The sequence below is a fragment of the Pogona vitticeps genome, chromosome 6 (genome assembly GCF_051106095.1).
Source record: "Pogona vitticeps strain Pit_001003342236 chromosome 6, PviZW2.1, whole genome shotgun sequence".
NCBI classification, from domain to species: domain Eukaryota; kingdom Metazoa; phylum Chordata; class Lepidosauria; order Squamata; family Agamidae; genus Pogona; species Pogona vitticeps.
Genome location: NC_135788.1, coordinates 81,584,469 through 81,605,239, shown reverse-complemented (window position 1 = coordinate 81,605,239; position 20,771 = coordinate 81,584,469). Strand labels below are relative to the sequence as shown.

At 40.3% G+C, this 20,771-nt stretch overlaps 2 protein-coding genes across 3 annotated transcripts in view; both read left to right on the top strand.

Annotated features, from left to right (window-relative positions):
• UBA6 (ubiquitin like modifier activating enzyme 6) overlaps positions 1–7,622 on the top strand; it is a 55,575-nt gene extending 47,953 nt beyond the window's left edge. For both annotated transcript variants that reach the window (XM_073003969.2, XM_078377662.1), the window contains exons 30-33: positions 291–418; positions 1,173–1,260; positions 1,394–1,488; positions 4,664–7,622. In XM_073003969.2, the coding sequence (XP_072860070.2) occupies positions 291–418; positions 1,173–1,260; positions 1,394–1,488; positions 4,664–4,799 (447 nt within the window). In that variant the 3' untranslated portion in view covers positions 4,800–7,622. The remainder of the gene's footprint in view (positions 1–290; positions 419–1,172; positions 1,261–1,393; positions 1,489–4,663) is intronic.
• A 3,547-nt stretch (positions 7,623–11,169) lies between these two features.
• CENPC (centromere protein C) overlaps positions 11,170–20,771 on the top strand; it is a 42,566-nt gene continuing 32,964 nt past the window's right edge. The window contains exons 1-4 of the mRNA XM_078377663.1: positions 11,170–11,307; positions 15,851–15,897; positions 18,851–18,915; positions 20,027–20,127. Coding sequence (XP_078233789.1) covers positions 11,296–11,307; positions 15,851–15,897; positions 18,851–18,915; positions 20,027–20,127 — 225 coding nt within the window. The 5' untranslated portion in view covers positions 11,170–11,295. The remainder of the gene's footprint in view (positions 11,308–15,850; positions 15,898–18,850; positions 18,916–20,026; positions 20,128–20,771) is intronic.

Sequence of the window (20,771 nt, the reverse complement as noted above, 5' to 3'; positions counted from 1 at the left end):
CAGTAACTGGGCTGGAAGACAGACATAGTACTTGTGTTCCCACAACTGGGCAAGTGAAAATATTTGGTAACATTTTGCCCAGGGTTTACTTTTCTCTTCAGAAGTTGTATATGAATTAAGGGATATCCTGTGACATATTGTTGGCCTCAAACTTCAAAGAGTTTCCAATTCCTTTCAGCAGACTGATTTTATTATACCTATTAGAATAAACTGCAGTGTCTACAATTATGAGCATGTGATAAGGTATGTTAAAAAAAATTTCAGATTGTACATTTCCTTCTGCCCCCTAGGTTGCATTGGAATTGATCAAAGCAGTGGGTGGCTACCCCTTTCAAGCATATAAGAACTGCTTTTTCAATCTGGCTATTCCAATAATTGTTTTCACGGAAACAGCTGCAGTGAGAAAAACAGAAATAAGGTAAATAGAGTTTGCAGGGAAGAAAATTTAGTATTTCTGTCATTTTGGAGTCTGGAGGGGCTCTTTCAGTTTTGGCTTCCTTCAGTTACTGGCCCTTTTAGTGAACACAACCTAAATCTTGTGGGGTTCTTTTATTTTCCCATTCTGGTTTCTAGGAGTAGATCTGATTAAGCCAAACATAATCCTCAGAACTACTATAATCCTCCCCCCCAAAGGAGGGACAAGGCAACAGACAATCAGCCATTCAATAAGTGGACAACAACAACAACAGTATAAAGAAAAATCAGTCAGTCACAGGTCTATACAGGCACTAAGAATACTTTAAAGTTCAAAATTATCATCACATCAACATCCACTTCATTTTCATCAGTCCCTCTGCAGGAAATAGTACAGATGTTTGGAATCCTAAATCTTTCATATTGCAGAGACTCTCCATCAGAAAGCCAGAAAAGACTAAAAAATGGAAAATAGGGCCTCTGTAGTGTTTTTCCCCCATTGAGGTTAACTTGAAAGTCCCATTTCATTTAAATAGCATGAATTAAGCTCTTTTTTTTTAAAAAAAAAATGCAGTGTACTCAGAGCAGTTAATGGTCACATGTAGTGTCCCAAGGAAATCCAGAAGCTTTGTGTAGAACATGCTTCTTTTATTAATTAATCAGCTGTGATTTAAAATTGTTGATAATATCAAATAATTTAAAACTTTCAGCAACAAGTTTTGGGTGAAAACGTATTTCATGTTTATATTTTGTGACAGAAATGGGATATCTTTTACAATCTGGGATAGATGGACTGTTTATGGAAAAGAAGATTTCACTCTCTTGGACTTCATAAATGCTGTCAAAGTAAGATGTTTATATTAAATATATAGTAACATCAGCTGGGGGATATTATTGCTGTTTCTTGTTCTCCTTTGTTATTTTTAGTTCACTCTCTGTGTCCTATAATTTAAATTATTTCTATGTTTCTGTGTTTCAGGAAAAATATGGAATTGAACCTACTATGGTGGTTCAGGGAGTTAAAATGCTGTATGTCCCTGTAATGCCAGGGCATGTCAAACGACTAAAGCTGACGTAAGTATTAATTGGCTTGCTGCAGCTGCCTTTCAACCTGGGGAAACCTCTGGGACCCTCTACACACACACACGCACACACACGCACACAGAGACACACAGCCATATTCAAGCTTTAATAGATAAAAATTGCTGCCAGTGATCACTGTCTTGTTGGTGGTGATCTGGTGGTAACTTTTAGCTGTTAAATCCCCCTCTCTTACACACACATCAAGGCTCCCAGAGGCTCCCCCAGGATGAAAGGTATCTCTAGGAAGCCTCAGAACCTGAGGGGGAGGTTGGGAATCTTTCAGTTAATCTAATTAAAAGATTACCATCATGGGATGTTACCCATAGTATAAAGTTGCACCAAGAGGATTTTAGTCCTTAAATAGTAAATCTAAAAAAAATCCTGATGTGTGTGTGTGTGTGTTCAGGAATCCAGCCAGTATCCCATTACTTAGCAGCAATTTGTTGCCATTTGCACAATATCACTTATGCTAGTGGAAATCATCAGTTGGATTCTGGCCTGAGTTCATGAATACAGTATTCTATTGAGACCTCTATGACAGAGGTGAGTTCATCTTGTTCACTGAGAATTGGATGCTGGATGGCAGATGTCATTTTATTCACTCAACCAAATAATCTCAGCAGCACTCTGTTCTCTTCTCCTTTCCCCCATAGTTTGTTTATTGGTTTGTTCTGTGGTTTCATGCCTGTGCAAGCAGGGTGGATAAAAATCATGTTTTTAAAACAAAATTGATATAAATCATAATTTAAATCACAATTTAAAGTATTAAAAATTAAATTTTAAATCATCAAAAAACCCAGTTATTTTTATTTAATTTATGATTTAAATAACAACTTAAATCAACTTGCTTTAAATCAAGTGCACAAGTATCTGAGAAGGACAGATTACTGAGTTTCAAGAAGGGAGAGGGAGTGAAGAGATAAAAGGAACAACAGGTAAATTTGGTCTTGGAGTTCAAAACAAAGCAGGGCAAAGGCTAATAGAGTTTTGTCAAGAGAACAAGCTGGTCATCACAAACACTGTTTTCCAACAACACAAGAGGTGACTCTACACATGGACATCACCAGATGGGCAATACCGAAATCAGATTGATTATATTCTCTGCAGCCAGAGGTGGAGAAGCTCTATAAAATCAGCAAAATCAAGACGTGGAGATGATTGTGGTTCTGATTATCAGCTTCTCATAGCAAAAATCAAGAAACTGAAGAAAGTAGGAAAAACCACTGGGCTAGTCAGGTATAATCTAAACCAGGCGTTTTAAACTCAATTTACCTGGGGGCCGCTAGAGGCAGAGTCTGGGTGAGCCTGGGCCGCATCAGATTTTCCGCCAAGCAGAGCAAGAGCCCGAGGAAGCCGCCCAGGAGTTTCCTTAGCCGACAGCCAGGTGGGCTGGCTGGCAGGCTGCAGTTCTGGATGGAGAGTGCAAGAGTGCTGTCTTGGGAGAGAGGCGGCAAGTGAGGCAAGGCTTTTTTTTTTTACTCTTGACATGAGAGGATGTGTGGGCGCTTTGGGGGGGCAGGCAAGGCGAGGGCCACAAACTATCATCTGGGGGCCGCAAATGGCCCTCGGGTCGCATGTTTGAGACCCCTGATCTAAACCAAATCCCTTATGAATAAATAGTGGAAGTGAAGAACATATTTAAGGAACTCGATTTGGTGGACAGAGTGCCTGAACAAATAGAGAAGGGAAACAAAATGTAAGGGAGGCAGAGAAAGTTACAGAAAATTAAAGGTTGACTTCCAAAGAATAGCAAGGAGAGACAAGAGGGCCTTCTTAAATGAGCAGTGCAAAGAAACAGAGGGAAAGAATAGAAAGGGAAAACCAAAGATCTGTTCAAGAAAAATGGAGATATTAAAGGAACATTTTGTGCAGAGATGGACATGATAAAGGACAAAAATGGGAGAACCTAAGCGAAGCAGAAGACATCAAGAAGAGGTGGCAGGAATACTTAGAGGAATTATACCAGAACGATTTGGATATCCTGGACAACCTAGACAATGTAGTTGCTGACCTTGAGCCAGACATCCTGGAGAGTGAAGTCAAGTGGTCCTTAGGAAGCATGGCAAGCAACAAGTCCAGTGGAGGTGATGGCATTCCAGTTGAACTATTTAAAATCTTAAAAGATGACACCGTTAAGGTGCTATACTCAATATGCCAACCAATTTGGAAAACTCAACAGTGGCCAGAGGATTGGAAAAGATCAGTCTGCATCCCAATCCCAAAGAAGGGCAGTGCCAAAGAATGCTCCAACTACCGTACAATTTCACATGCTTGCAAGGTTATGCTCAAAATCCTCCAAGGCAGGCTTTAGCAGTATGTGGACCGAGAAATACAAGCTGGATTTCGAAGGTGCGGAGGAACTAGAGACCAAATTGCTAACATTTCCTGCATTATGGAGAAAGCCAGAGAGTTCCAGAAAAACATCTACTTCTGCTTCATTGACTATGCAGAAGCCTTGGACTGTGCGGATCACAGCAAACTATGGCAAGTCCTTAAAGAAATGGAGTGCCTGATCAACTTATCTATTTCCTGAAAAATCTCTACGTGGGATAGGAAGCAACAGTTAGAACTGGAGATGGAACAACTGATTGGTTTAAAATTGGGAAAGGAGTATGACAAGGCTGTATATTGTCCCCCAGTTTATTTAAATTATATGGTGCTGGAGGAGGCTCTTGAGAGTCCCCTGGACTGCAAGGAGAACAAACCTATCCATTCTAAAGGAAATCAACCCTGAGTGCGCACTGGAAGGACAGATCCTGAAGCTGAGACTCCAATACTTTGGCCATCTCATGAGAAGAGCAGATTCCCTGGAAAAGACCCTGATGTTGGGAAAGTGTGAAGGCAAGAGGAGAAGGGGATGACAGAGAATGAGATGTTTGGACAGTGTCATCGAAGCTGCCAATATGAATTTGACCAAATTCTGGGAGGCAGTTGAAGATAGGAGGGCCTGGGTGCTCTGGTCCATGGGGTCATGAACAGTCGGACACGACTAAATGACTAAACAACAACAAATGTTACAAGCCCATTTTTTAATATAGTGCAGTGCTTATCTGAACCCACATTAGCTGCATCATTAACATTTGTGAGTTGAGTTGTGGACATCAGGGAAGGTTGGCTCTTCTGTGGTGCATCTGCAGTCACCTGATTTTTGAATATTGTCTTCTAGGATGCAAAAACTTGTGAAACCAGCAGCAAATAAGAAATATGTGGACCTCACAGTGTCATTTGCTCCAGAAACAGATGGTGAAGAAGACTTGCCAGGACCACCAGTTAGATACTATTTTGCCCACGAAGATAACTGATGCAGGTATACTGCTCTTGGTGTAGCAGGACTCCATGGAAGTGCGGCACCATATTTTTAAAATGGTACTAAATATTTGGTGAGGCCTTAATTCAAAAACACACAGCGGACATCAGTGAGTTCTAAGAAGCTCTTCCGCAAATTGGATTTGCAATTTACCTGTCTGTAATATTTTCATAGCAATGTGTAGCTAAGGAAGAAATGCAGCTTGCTGGAAATTTGGGTTCTTTTTGAAGAAATCATACATCTGCTGATCTCTGCAGGAAGACTAGAATAACAAGTAGAAAATCTGTGTTACAAAAACTGATTTTTAGATGAGATGTCAATTAAACTATGGTGAAACTGCCCATTGCACGACATTCAGGCTTATTTTTCCCACACTCTTTTTCCTCTGCTGTATCTGAGGCATAGGCCAGCATTTTGGTGATGATCCACTGCAATAGTATAGCTTATCCTTGTTTTTGTTGTCCTCTGAAGGAAATTAACACTCCCAAGTATGAAAATGTTTCAATGAAATATGGTCAGACTGAGAAGAAGCAAGAATTATGATTTTTTTGTTTTCTCTGAAAAGCTTTTGTTCATACTGAAGTAAAACAATGTGGACAAAATCCAGCTTGATATCAATCATAATTTAAATCACAAGTGTACATGGAAGGGCAATTGTACAGTGATTTTCCCCCCTTGTGTAATCACTTATTTTTACGATTGAGTGTTGGAGGGCAAAAGGCTTACACACAACTGATATGCAATTGTATTAGTAGGTAAGATTCTGGCCCATGAGGGGAATGCCAATTGTGTTGTAAACCTTTCTTTCCATGAACATAGTTTCTCAGAGCTGCTTTTTCAGAGAAGTTGGTTAATTATTCTTTGTATGAATATTTCTTAATACTTTGGTATAAACCAAACATACAGGTGTTGAGCATTTAGCTGAAATATGCCAACTATCATATCCTTCCTTCAGAGATCTTTGAGGTTTGTGATACTCTGACAGTTGCATGAATATATCAGCCAAACAGGGCAGGACTATATGCTTGGTGGCAGAACAGTGTATTTGCAAAGTCTAATCATTACAAAACATCCCTTCTGTTCATGGAAATTGTTATTTCCTGTATTCTCTACTTTCATAACTAAGGAAGAATCAGATTTAAGCATAGTTCTACATTCCCAAGATGCTTAATTATATACCAGTACTATTATTTATCTACTACTGTTGCTCTTTGTACATAAAGCCCGGTAATCTACAGTTTTTGAGAGTTTCACAGATGGTACATAATCCTATATGAATACTAGTATGCTTATGCCCAAAACAGAAGACTTGAATGTGACCAGCTTTGTTTGGTTTATGACCTGTTGTGTTTTTATATTGACCATTTATTTTAGAGTATTCTTTCTCCTCTTGTTGTGGTTGGTTCTGTAAGGTATTTTGACAAAACCTTCATGTTTTAGTTGTCATGGATCTAATAATGAAACAGCTTAGATAACTTAATTTAAATAGCCCAATATAAAATGCATTTTTGGAGAGGTAGGAGGGAAGTAATTTTGCCCATAGTGAAGCAGTGTGCAGTACAATCTCATTGGTTCATTTTTGCTTCTTAATGTAGATAACCCTGTATGGGTAAGCTTCACCTTTACTTCATTGCCCTGTTCCCTCCTCTTTTCTAGAGAAAATGTACTTCCAGCAGGTCTAGTATTCACATGTTTAGTTCTTCAGAAAAAAAAATACTTGCAGTGGTTTCAGACTGTGTTCCTAAAGTGCAACATCCTAAAAATTGTAGTTATATCAATATTTTTAAATAACACAGTAATTCAGTATACAGTTTATGACAACAAGAGAAGTTATCTGTTTCCCAGTTTTTGTAGGCACTTGAGCACCAAAGATGTAATTATTTTTTGAGCTGCAGTCCATCTCAAAATTAATCCACTATTTGGGAATTAGTCTTAAAAAGTAGTCACTCTTTTTATATTTTATTGTATTTTCCTAAATACAGAGTTTACAGTTAATTATAATTTAATACATTTGATAACTGGTTTATTAATTTAATTTGTTTAATAGGTGTTTTAAAGCAATTAGGAGGATAGATACTCTGTGACAGTAGGAGATGGAAGGGCACTGTGTGTATTGCCATGTTGGCAATGGAGGCATATTGTTCAATGACATGGTAATACCAATGATATTTTTGATTGAGTTGGTTTTATCTTCTAGTTTGAAATAGTTATCGACTTGGCAGTCAACTGCGAACTCAAAAACACAGAGAGAATATGTACTAATAAAACAAAGATTGCTGTCAGGAATTTCCACGGGGCTATGATGAGTGATTTATTTGTTTACTTATTTTTTACAGTCATGGTGTGATCATGTCTTGTGCCAGCACTTCTTATTTTGTTTTATTAGACTCGTCAGTGTTCAAAAGTAGCAACAAGACTGTCTTTGCATTTGCAAAACTGCATTTGATGTCATACATCAGTAGACTTGAAACTGAATAACTTTTTCCAGCAAGTCTTCCTTGCAGAGCTTATTCTTTAGAAGTGTAGAGAACAGGAAGCAGTCCAAACAAATTGTCTCCTACCTGTTGTTCAGCTGCTCAGTCTATCTTGAGGATTATTCCACTCATGTATGTGGTCTCAAATAAAGAGTGCTTTCAGTTTAAACGAAAACAAACTACGAGGTCTCCGTGTAGTTCCACAATTTGTGTTTATCTCAGACTTAATTTCAATATGTTTTGAAGGACTGATTTTTATTTCTTTACACAAAATATGATGTATAGCCTAAGCAGTTATGAGAACTGCGTTTTGTCTTTTTCATATTAAATAATTTGAAAACATACCATGTAAATGTGAATGACTTGTTACTGGTTTGGGGTGGGAATATATTGTATCATGAAGCATGTATTTTTACATTGAAAATTACTAACAGTTTGCGAAGAGTCAGATATATAATATTGTGTTAGTGTGTGGAATGAAGACCAACATCTGGTCTTTAGTGCTATTTCTTTATGCAATCAAGCCTTTATAGAATAATTCCATATCCAACATTTACCCAACAGTAAAATAACTTGAGCTGGGAGGTGGCTTGGACAAATAATTGAGCCAAATAGATTAAGAAAGAATCAGTGTGAGACCAAATGTAATAAAAACCAAGGATCATCTGCCAGAGCTTGGTGAGTCCTGTTTTAGGGTGAATAGTTTTTTCATGCTCATGTTGATAGTGATTTGGGGAGTTCCCCATTCCAGTTATTTGCCAGAATGCAGTTTCAGTAGTAAGACTAATAGTGGCTGCTCACCAGTTGGCTGGTGTGACTTTAAAAAAGCAATAAACATCCAAATTAGTGATCCTGTCTCCAGGAGAGCTGGGCTAGCAGGTACTCAAGACTTATTATTGTCTTCAAAGATAATTTAGAATGAACTGAGAGAGAACTGACTACTATCCACTTGAAAAACTACAGAAGATAACTTGATCTGTGTACATTTCACTTGTGAAATATTGTAAGAAATCAGCAACTTGCTGTTGCATGCTGAGTCATGTGACTAGTGGGGGGGGCAACAGATGCCTATGCTGATATCTTAATTCACAACTAAGATTTACACTAGAGTTGCACCTGTGGACATAATTAATAGCATTCTGGCTACTGTCATATTTCTGGGAGGGAACCTGTACAGCGTATGTACCATGGCTGGGGAGGTATTTCTACAGGTAGAGTGAGAGTTACTGTGGTGGTTCTGATGTTGCTGCATGCCCTGAGGTACTATGCAAGCCATTGGTTTTGTACAGCATTCTGCTCCCCTTCAAGGGTTCTTGTATTATTGATTGCTGCTGCTTTGCTGAATTGTACCATCTAGAAACTTTCATTGATGACTTGTTATTAAGAAATGGAGAGAATGGGAAGCACATGCTGGATTATATGACTGGGTGTGTGTGCTGAGAATGCAATCACATGAGTAGCCATTTACTACCAACACATTGCAATTTTCCTCATGCAAGCATGCATGGACAGTAGGATTCTGGCTCGTAATTTTCTCCATATAAAAGCGTGCATTTCTTTACTACATTCTATGGAGTTCAAAGCAACTTTCAGAACTTAGTCTCGATCTGCCTCTTTTCAGCAACCGTGATACATTGAAAGCCTTCAAGTCCATCCCATCTCCTGGGAATAAGCTATTGGGGGGGGGGGGGATCCCACCATACTTGAAGAGAATGGTAACCATTTCTGAGTATTGTATACTTATAAAACCGTGGAAAGGGTAATCATAAGTCATAATCAACTTGATGGTGCACTGTTTAGGCAGCCACAACTAAATTTTATACATGGTTTATTGAAAGATGAATCTTATTCAGTCCAAATGAGTTTTACTCTTGTTGGAAGTACATAGGCTCGAAGTTGTATGGTTTCCAAGCTTGATCCCCAGATGTTCTTGAACTACAACTCTGAAGCCATAGCCAGCACAGTGAAGACTTCTCAGAATCCAAGAACACTTGAGGACTTAACTGTTGCAGTTTAATGACAAAAGAGGCTATGAGAGCACTCATGGCTCAAAATACACACGATGTGTCTTGAGGAAATGGATTGTGATCCATGGAAGTTGGATAACCATGGAAAGGGTCACCACAAGTCACAAATGACTTAATGGCATGCTATTATTCTTGTTATGTAAGAGCAAGGAGAAGAAAATGCTAATGAGAAGATTTATATGAGTGAATATGTTAAATATATGATTTTAGCTATGTGCTTGTCATGACACCTATCTTTCTCTACCTAGTGTATGCTGCTAGGGCTTTTGGCAAAAAGAAAAAAAAGTTTATATTGGGAATTGTGTTATTCCTTTTGTTAGAAGAGCACTAGGCAGAAAAAACAAGCGTGGAATGATTTAACCATGGCTGACCAACCACACTGTCTGGCCGTTTTTCTGTAAAAAGTGATCATTCTAAAGACTTATTAAGATGGAAAAAAATTGTTCATTTACAGTTATCAACTGTAGTTACAATCTAAATAAAAGAGACAATGTGGAGATTCCAGCATAGGAAAAAATCTCCATGGATGCTGCTTGAAAGATGGCCAGGGAAGAAGATAAGCAATAAAGGAAACTAAATTTTATCCTAACTTCTGTTATGAGAGTTTTGCCGCATTTCTGTGTCACCCCAATCCACAGCAAAAGGTAAGGAACTCTTGTTTCAATGTAAATCAGTGAGTGGGAACTGCTGAATGGGTGACAGCCTTCTGACTGGCAAGTTTAAGCCAACTTGATGTTGCCAGAGATGGAATTTAAAACCAGCACTCCTGGATTGACTTTGCAACCCCCATTTTGAAATGGAATAGCCATTTTTGAACTCCTGTATTTTTTTCTGTATGAACCAGAGATAAGTAGCGCTCAGCCTGATGAAGGCATGAGCAGGCCAAAAGCTAGCATTTGTCTGTGACCTTTTAGTGGTTTAATAAGGATTTGCCTACTCTTGCCTTTGATCATGTGCAAAGGCCACATGGTTTTTTCTATGTTCTTTTCAGAACACCTATGAATCCTGAAGGAACAGCAAAGAATGTTAGGACTATAATCATTGGTGTATTTTTGTTAGAAAGAACTGCCCACTTCTTAAAGTGGATGGAACTCCCAGAAAATCTACCCCCCCAGTCATACGGAAAACTTAAGTTACTTGGAAGTCATTGAATAGGCTACCAAATAGAGTTGGCAGAACCAAAGTGAGTGTTACAAAATGGAGCCTTTGCACCAATAGAGTCCTGTTCTTTGTCAAACAGCATCTCCAGAGCCAGGCATTATAACAATCAGCACCCAGTTCTATTCACATGTACTGTATTGTATTATCCCTTCTAAATCTCCAGGCACACATCCAACTAAGTACTGCCAGCCAAAGCCAGTCACTCACCATACATAGCAATACAAGATGTACTGTAGATACAATGTGGAATCACTCCAGGGATGGTTTCCTCTTTTCTTTTCAATGACAAACTGCTATGAATACAGTATTTCAATCGAGCAACTTTAAATGCAATATTCACATAATGAATTCTATTTTAATATATATATATGGCGGTGACTGGATGGACCAAGTAAAATGAAATAGCGACATGACAAGGACTGTATTATTTGTCGTGAAAAAAAAATTAAAATCTCTGAATGCTAAATTAACAGTTAAATTCAAATCGTAGCTTTCTCCGCTGATTGTACCTGCACGAATTCCTTTTGCCCCGTTTTTAAACATGGCCTACTCAAAAGTAAACCCGCAAGTTGACCTGGCGTATACCTCCACACTAGATGCTCGTAGATCTATGACAGTTCGCAGATCTATGACAGGAGGACAGGCTCCTTCCTTCCTCTCGCTCATTCTCTTCCCCCAACCTCCCTTTTTGTGACGTCAAAGTCTCCCGGCCAATGAGCGGCCTTCTTTTTCGGAGCGCGGACGGCGCGGGAGAGGCCGACGTTTTCAAACAGAGGAAGAGGAAAGGAGGCGGAATCGCTTTGCGGCCTTTGTGAGGAGGAAAGTCGATATGGACTCCCTGGTAAGAGAAAGGTCGCCCTTTTCTCCCCCCGCCGCCGCCGCCCTCGCCCTCAAGGATGGTAGTTCGACCCAGCTCGGCTCATTTTCCGCCCGCCAGAGTTAAAGCGGCTATATTCGTAGACCCGGCCCTACAATTACCTCTTTCCTTAGCTCTAATGCGTCTAATGCGAATTAGGGGTTATGTTGGACAAGCCGGGTCACTATATGTTGCTCCCTTTTAAAGTCCTCGAGTGGTGAGAGTTCTCGGGGTGCGAGAAAAATCCGAAAGCCTCTTGTTACGGCGTTATGGTATCTGATGTATTTTATCCGAATATACAGGCTGAGCATAGATAGGGCTTCACGTTTTTCACGTCCCAATGGCTGCTGCTGCCCCATGAAGTTTCTATGCAGTCTAAATCAGTGGTTCTTAACCTTTGTTACTCGGATGTTTTTGAACTGCAACTCCCAGAAACCCCAGCCAGCACAGCTGATGGTGAAGGCTTCTGGGAGTTGCAGTCCAAAAACACCTGGGTAACCCAAGGTCAAGAACCACTGGTCTAAATGATCACATTTCCTCTGGAAGTAGGAGGGGGTGGGGGAGGAACCATTCGGATATTGCCTGGCCATGAAGAGCCACCGGCCTGATATAGTCTTAAAACCGCCTTCATACTACTGTAGGGTCAGTAGGGAATGAATATTTGCCACCTTGCCAACGTGTAGGTCGGTTACAATCAAAGCTGCTAGGCTGAAAGAGATGGGATCTTGACGGTATCTTGACCAACCCTCATCTCATGAGATACAGGAAGCTTGGAAGGGAAACTGGTGCATCATCTTTGCAAAAGGCATGTTCTCAAAAGTCAAAAAGCAACAACTTGGTTCTTTGCTTTGTGGCAGGAAATAAGCTTCCCTGAGAGATGGGCTGATAATTAGTGTATTTTTGTTAGATGACGGGCTTTTGCTAATTATATTTAAATTAAAGTTTTGCTATTGCAGAAGTAGCATTAGCAACATTGACTGTCTTAATGGATCTTGTTGGTATTTATAGGAGCAGATTTTCTCATATTTGAAATATTAAAGTAAGATCCTGAAGTCCACGCTCTCCTCCATGGCTGGTCAGTCACTTGGTACTCTGATGTCCATTTGACCTCTTCCAGTTTCTGTTTTCTGGTAAAGCCTGCTTTCTTTATGGCATGAGGAAAGAGCAGGCAATTTCTTCCCCTCCTCTAGACCATATATGGCTGTATTTTGCTTTGTGGTCTTACACCTTAAACCTTTCTCCTCATCTACCAATGCACCTATAAATATTTTGTTGAGATGTTTTCCCTATGTGGGGGACCACTATCATAGGTCACCTTCAAATTTACTGGCAAGTTGGTTTGGAGTGCACTACTAGGTCTATTTTTGATACAGTGAGATTCTCTGATTTATTAGGTAGGGGTTTGCTTTTCAAGGTTCTAGATGCTTTTACAGTAAATAGATTTGTATCCAAGGCTCCAAGAGTTAAGGGAGCGCTGGTGGACAAAAACGGAAGCCAGGGTCAGAAACAGATCTGAGGTAACAGGAACAAGCAGAAGTTTGGAAAACATAAAATCTGAAATAGTTTTGTGTCTGGAGGCAAAGAAATAGATCGTCTCAGACCAAAGAAGTGAGTGGCTTGCAGGATGCCAGAAGAAACAGTGTAGCAACCCTTAGCTGCCGAGGGAGAGCTACAGAGTAACTCAGAAAGGAAAAAATTGTTTAAAAAGAGGCTTGACTATCTCTCTGCAAAATAAACCAGCTCATCTAAATAAATACACACATATAAGCCTCCTAAAAAAGTAAAAAGATAGTAATGGAGGGAACTGATCCTCAAGATTTACCTCATGAAGTGGAGGGAAATGGGAGTCCCTGTGAAAATACCTGTAGAACAGGAGGGACTTGCCACAGTTTGCTGTGGTCCACATACTCAAAGGCTTTTGTGTAGTCAATGAAGCAGAAGTAGATGTTTTTCTGGAACTCTCTGGCTTTCTCCATAATCCAGCGCATGTTAGCAATTTGTGTTAGCACATAAAGCTGACGTCTCTGGCGCAGAGTCTTGTCCAGTCCAAATAACTCACACATACACAGGCAGCTTCTCCCGACACCAAAGTATATTTACAATATATACAGCGGTTCCAACTGGCAGCATGACATCAAGCAATGGATCAGTGGTGGAGGTACTGTACATCATCAGTTCAGCTTCACACACACACACACACACACACACACACACACACACACACACACGTATACTTATACATATTAGCATATAACCAATCATAGCATGTTGCATCATCTATGATTCAGCATATGTTGCATCATCCATGACTCAGCATTACTCAGCATTCTTGTACACCTGTGCAATCATGGATGCTCATTAATACAAACCTTGTTCTGCCAGGTTAGGAAATTATTCTTGCCAATTTGGTCTCTAGTTCCTCTGCCCCTTTGAAATCCAGCTTGTACTTCTGGGAGTTCTCGGTCCACATACTGCTGAAGCCTGCCTTGTATGATTTTGAGCATAACCTTGCTAGCGTATGAAATTGTACGGTAGTTGGAGCATTCTTTGACACTGCCCTTTTTTGGGACTGGGATGTAGACGGACCTTTTCCAATCCTCTGGCCACTGTTGAGTTTTCCAAACTTGCTGGCATATTGAGTGTAGCACCTTAACAGCATCATCTTTTAAGATTTTAAATAGTTCCACTTGACTTCATTCTCCAGGATGTCTGGCTCAAGATCAGCAACCACACTATCTGGGTTGTCCGGGACATCCAGATCCTTCTGGTATAATTCCTCTGTGTATTCTTGCCACCTCTTCTTGATGTCTTCTGCTTCTGTGAGGCCCCTCCCATTTTTGTCCTTTATCATGTCCATCTTTGCACAAAATGTTTCTTTAATATCTCCAGTTTTCTTGAACAGATCTCTGGTTTTTCCCTTTCTATGATTTTCCTCTATTTCTTTGCACTGTTCATTTAAGAAGGCCCTCTTGTCTCTCCTTGCTATTCTTGTGGCTTGCCAGTTCCTCCTCCAGGTGGATCATGTTTAGTCAGAACTCTCCACGATGATCTGTCCGTCTTGGGTGTCCCTGCATGGCATAGGCCACAGCTTCTCTGAATTACTCAAGCCCCTTCACCACGACAAGGCAGCAATTTGTGAAGGGGTCCAAGGACGCTACTCCCAGCCATCTTGGAGGCATCCTGGGGAGGGCACCAAGTGGTGCCTTGTCAGAAAGGCTCTTGTTGGACAAAGTCAGCAGAAGGGTCCTTGTTAGCCGGCTGCTCCCTGGAGAGGGAGGTTGGGGAACGAGTGAGTGAAAGAGCGAAGTCGTGCGGTGGGACGGGGCTCCACTGTCCCCATCACCACCTTTGCCTGCCTGTCTCCTCCTTCATCTGCAAGAATCCAGGACATGGAGCTACTTGCGGGGGATGTTGGCGGGAGAGATGGCATGAGCCGAAGCCAGAAGGGGGGAGAGAGATGGAGCGACTTTGCAAATCTTGCCTCCCAGAGGCAGTGCTTCCTCTGCTCACCCAGCTGGCCTGTCTCTGCGCCTTCTCAATTGGACCGGCAGGCGGGCTTTTTACGCACAGGCTGCAGAGAGAAGCTGCCTTCCAGGGCCACTGGAAATGCCTTAGGAAACCAAGCAGGGCAGGGCTGTGTGTCTTTTTAGGGGCAATGAAAGGGAGGAGAAAGAGGAGGGGCTCCTCTCCCTGTCTCTCAGGAGCTTCCCTCATGCCTGACCTCCCCTACCCCAGGCTCCTTCTGTGCAACTCTTTAAGTCCAAGTGAAAGAAAAGAAAGGGGCGACAGTCAATCCGTTGGTCCTCTTCCTCTGCCCCCCCACCTCAACCAGCCCTCCCTTTCCAAGCGGGGCAGGGAGAAGATCTTTTAAAGCGGCTTTTTCCAGGAGAAGGGAGAAAGTTGATGGAATACGCTCCTTCGTGGATGATCCCTGGTCTGGCATTGGCTCTTTCTCCCCTTCTGCCGCACCTTCCTGGGAGGGGTCGGAGATCCGTGTCTGCAGCCCAGTTCTGGCACGCCCAAAGACCGGCACCAGGCCAGGACCCCTGATCTAAGATATCTTACAGAAGGCAGGATGTAGCAGGGTGTACTGCATTTTTAAATGTGAATGTGTGTATGCCCCATGTAAGATATGTTAGTTTGCTCTGGATTTTATTTTAGTTTTTCCTGGGGAATTTTTTTTTAAATGTTTAAATATGTCATGAAATGTTGTGGACCTTTTCATCTGTGATACGTCTCTCACTGATGTAGTTAACACTGATGTGAATTTCTCCTTGACTGTGGTACATGAAGGTTTCACGTGTATGACAGTATCTAGTCTAGGAATAATTGATATCAGTGAGCATTTAATTCTGTCTCTTCTACTACATTTAATGTTTTGTTGTATTCCTGATACGTTCGTTGCAACTGTGAATGGTTCTGAAAGCAGTATAGAAAGGTATCAAAAATATAAATCTTTGTAATAAATATTTCATTCTATTTTCCTTTTCAGGAAGTATCTTTATAATGTTTTCTTTGTTGTTCACAGGATCACTTAAAAACCCACTATAGACCAAGATACCTCAACAGAGATGGGTAACTGATATTTGTTTCTTAAACTTTGTCCTGAAACAACTAAAGTTGTATATTTTTGTATCAGTGTGGAGTATTTCATACTGCCTTGAATAAAAAAAAACAAAAGCAAAACAAACAACTATTTTCATAGTTGCAGTTGTAGAGGGGGTAGCCCTCTTAGTCTGTGCAAGCATTATACTGTATGTACAGTAGTGTGTGAATTATCCCCCACCTTAGCAACCTGAGAACCTACAAAGCTAAAACAGATTCTTTACTCTGCTTTTGTGGTCACCCATTGCCTGAGGTAATTCAAACACTATTGCAATTGATTACAAAATAAAGCTTGTAGGGGGGAAAGTTCATCAGAGTCTAAATAGCCAATATAATTAACATTCATGTTACTCTACCATTGTTATCCATTGTTATTTTCTGGCAAAGGTTCTCACACTCTTTATGCCACAAGCTTCAATGAAAGACCTGCATATCAAAGATGCTATCACTTTCTTACCAACCAACCACAATCTCTGTATTTTACTGCCATGTATAAATATAAGCCATGTTAAATCTCCTTCTGTTATGTCTGCTGAAGTTGACTTGTCCACAAAAGCTCACATAAAAAAATATAAAACTTAGTCTTTAAGGTGCCACAATGTTTTGTCTTTTTTTACTTTTTGTTTCTATTTTGCTTTAAAATATTTTCATAACTCTCAAGATGTTTGTTATATTTCAGTTTGCTTCTTGACTATTCGTCCACAGAATAAATGAGAAATCACTTGTGAAACCAGAGCTTCATATAAATAGTTATTGATATGACACATTGCTATCAGGTATTTTTTTAAAAACACATATGGGATTGCCTAAAGTTACCTATATGGATCCAGTTCGTAATCTGTTAGCACAATAATGCTAAATACAGTCTTATCAGAAATCTATTTACTCCCATCCCACACCAACATAATATATAAAAATATGTATAACTGATCATGGCAGCTTGCTCATGCACATTTAAAGTATAATGGAATATATCAGTAATTTAACCACTCAGTTAAACTGCTGTACTGCAGCTAAAACTGTGCTCACGACCTAGGATTCAATCCCAGGTAGCCGGCTCAAGGTTAACTCAGCCTTCTATCCTTCCAAGGTCAGTAAAATGAGTACCCAGCCCTCTGGAAGGGGGGCAATGTGTAGCCTGCATAACTAACTTGTAAACCACCCAGAGAGTGCTTGAAGCACTATGGGGCGGTATATAAGCAGCATACTTTGCTTTGCTTTAATTTGCTAAGAATGCTCTGATGCATGCATAGAAGAAACCTCCTGCCTCTCTGGATGTAGCAAAACATTTTGGTTCCACAAGAGCATTTCCTCTGTGGCCATTTAATTACCCTATTAATTAAAATGAATTCACATGTAACTATAGATATAATTTTTCTGTGCATTACCATGTGTATATAGTTCTAGATGACTACAGTGGTGCCTTGACTTACAACCATAATCTGTTCCAGAAGATGGTTGTAACTCGAAATGGTCATAAGTCGAAGCATCATTTCCCATAGGAATGCATTTTAATCCCATTAATCCGTTCTGGCAGGAAAAAAAATAATCACCCCCCTCAAAAAAACCACACATACAGAAAAACACCCACTCCAAGCCCCATCGGAAGGTGATGGTGCTGGGGAAAAAAATATCAAACACATACACCACAGCCAGTTCCATCTGAACGCGATGGGGCTGGGGAAAAAAATTCAACAACCCCCCCCCCCGCCAGCTCCAGCGGAACGCGATGGGGCTGGGAAAACACACACACCAAAAAACAAACAAAAAATCACAGCACAGAAACATAACTCCCCCAAACCCAAACCCTCCCTGCCAAACCCTGTAAATGTACTCACCCAGAAGCAGAAAGCAGCACCAAGCAGCCTGACGCCTCTTTGCAAATGCGCACACACTAACCGTTGGGGCGAAAGAGCTACAAAGAAGCTCTCCCCCAACCAATGCTTAGCCCTCTAATTTGAATTCCCAGCCTTTTTTCCATGCCTCTTTTGTTTGCAAATCAAAGCTCCGGCCGCAAGTCAAAACAAAAATTTGCAGCCTGAGGTGGTTGCTACTTGAAATGGTTGTATGTCGGGATGTTCGTAAGTCGAGGCACCACTGTACTTTTGTTCTTTTATTTGTTTTTATACTCTTCTATCATTTTCCAATTTGTAAACTCATAGACTTTTTAAACAGTTTAATCATCTCAAGATCTTATCTTGTAACTTGTTTTTATCAAGTATCCTTCATGCATGGTTTTTCCCTTTGATGTTTTTAATTTTATAAAACTATCTTCAGATGAAGAGCTGCATAAAAATAAATAAAATAACGCAAATGATGATAGTTTTCAGTGCAAATTGGACTGTCTTTGGATGGGTATTAGCAGTTGGGTCAGGTGAAAAACTTTTATAGATGCAACTTAATTTTTGAATACCAATATCCTTTTTAGGATCTCTAGTTTGAAGCAAGAAAGTAGCCCTTTCTGGTTTACGGATGCAGTAGGACTCCCCTATCTGTGGGATCAGTATCTGCTGATTCACTTATCCACTGGCTAAAAACACAAAGTATGTATTTTCAGGCTGTATTTATCAGAATTGGCCACTAGAGGGAGGCAGAGACCTAATACTTGCACATTTCTCAGCATCCACCAAGGGCTGGGATCTTGGAACTCATCCCCTGAGGATACTGTAGTCCTGTTATATCAACTTCAGTGCTAATGCAGTTTGTCTGAATCCAGAGCAGCATGGATCATTTGTGAACATGCTTTTCTGATTATTCATCTGAAAATCTAAATGCCATAGTTCAGGTTGGTGTCTGACTTTGCCATTTATTTCTTGGTAAGGGAATATTAGATATTTAATATCATTTTTATTCCACTTCTAAGTCAGGTTGGAAGCATTTTTGAAGTGGGTGGTTGTTCATGATTTTTTCCCCGTTCTCTTAGTCAAAGACAGGCCTTTGATGGACAAGGAGAAAATGTGCTGAAATATATACAAGGCTGTTTTGAAAGTAAGTATTCTGTTTTGTGAATAGTTAACAAAGCATGTACAATATGTGAGGGATACGGTGCCCACAGGTTGTAACAGTTAATGATAGCTAATATTATCTTTTAATAACCATCCATAAATCCATTCTTATCAAAATACTAGTGAGAACATGGAAGTCATTTCTAAAACATGTGGGCCTTCAGATTCTTAGCTTTTCCTCAGTTCTGCCTCTAGCACCTGTTTCTGTACTACCTTCGCTGTTTCCAGTTGTTACTAGGTGAACATCAATGGGCTGTGAAATCATCTCCTATAGTACTGACAAGTGCCTATCAGTTAGCTTCTGTATTATAACTCTGCATAAAATCTGATAGAATGCCCCATGCTACAGGACACCTTGTTCCTGAAGTATTAAACATATTGGGCAAAATCCAGTTCCGTAAAGTTATGTCAATGTAAACTGGTTATGGCTCTGGGAATAATTAGTTAGAACTAATTGAAAACTTCCTATTCCCCCCATCCTGTTCCTGGGGAAGCCTTTGTGAGCCTCAGAATAAGGGGAATGCCTTTAATGCTCAAAAATCGTTGCTGGATTTCCACATATTTCACACTTCTCCCTGGTCCTGAGGCTCCCAGAAGGGAGCCCTAGGGAGCCTTGTAACCTGAAATGTGGGATGATATGAAGCTTTCCATTAGTTCAAGTTATCCAGTTTCGGTAGCCTCACTTTATGCCGACAGGATTTTGCCCATTGGCTAGCATCCTGTTACTGATCTATGCTTCCATAAGGGAAATCCCATATGTTTTGGTGGCAAAGTATTGTTTGTGAAGCAAGTGCTTGTTGCACATGCACCAAGTTGTGGATACATGTGCAGGAACCCAACCAGTGCATCATAAATGAATGGCAGTTTGTTGCTAAAATACAGTTTCCCTTACACAAACATAAATTAGCAACAGGATTGTGGCCATTGACTTGAATTATGTTCTCACTGCAGCCATGTAACCCAAGTGCAGTTGTGAATCACTTAAAGGATCGTTTTAGCTTAAAATATTTAAGTCCTATCTATATGAGGGAGTAAAGCAATGTATATTTTCAGACATGCCCTCTTAACAGTATGCACTTACTTTTCTTTTTTAGCTTGTGCCAAGGAATTTAAAATACATTCTCCTGTCATATTAAGTGAGTCATCTTCTAGTTCAAACCAGGACCAAGATCAGATTCTCTCTCAAAGCAAAGATGTGAGTTGTTTGTTTGGGAAACACATACTTGTCTCTTCACACACTGTATTTACCACATAAGTTTTTATATGTACAACATGAAATTTAACTTACAGCATTATCTTTGGTCAGAAGATAATTTCCTTTACAAAGTGATAACTTATTTAATTGATGGATTGATTGATATACTGGACCATCTGACAGCCAAGGCCACTCTGGGTGGTTTATAACAAAAAACAACAGAGTAACAAAATAGCAACATTAATACACTGGGGTGAAAATTAAAAAAAAAACTAACCTTTTTACTGTTCGTTGCTATTCAAGATGTTACGATCAGCGACTTTAAAAACCCAGAAAAAAAGTGGAGGAGAAAACATTTTTTCCCCTGAAGATTCCCTCTGTTACATACAGCACTGATGTTACCTGTCTGTCATGGGTTTGGAGGGAAAGTTCCATCCTATGGGGAGTGGAAGGCGGGACATCAGGAGGAGGGGCTGTACTGTATAAATAAGTGATGCGTGTGTGGAGAAGCTAAGCAGACGAAGCAGCAGCTGGGAAGAAGGAGTTGGTGTGGGAGTCTGTGTGTCAGACAGGGTACTACTGTGTGTCAGAGTACCAACCTGATAGGTTCAGGTGTCTGTTGGTTAGCCAGAACTGATAGGTTC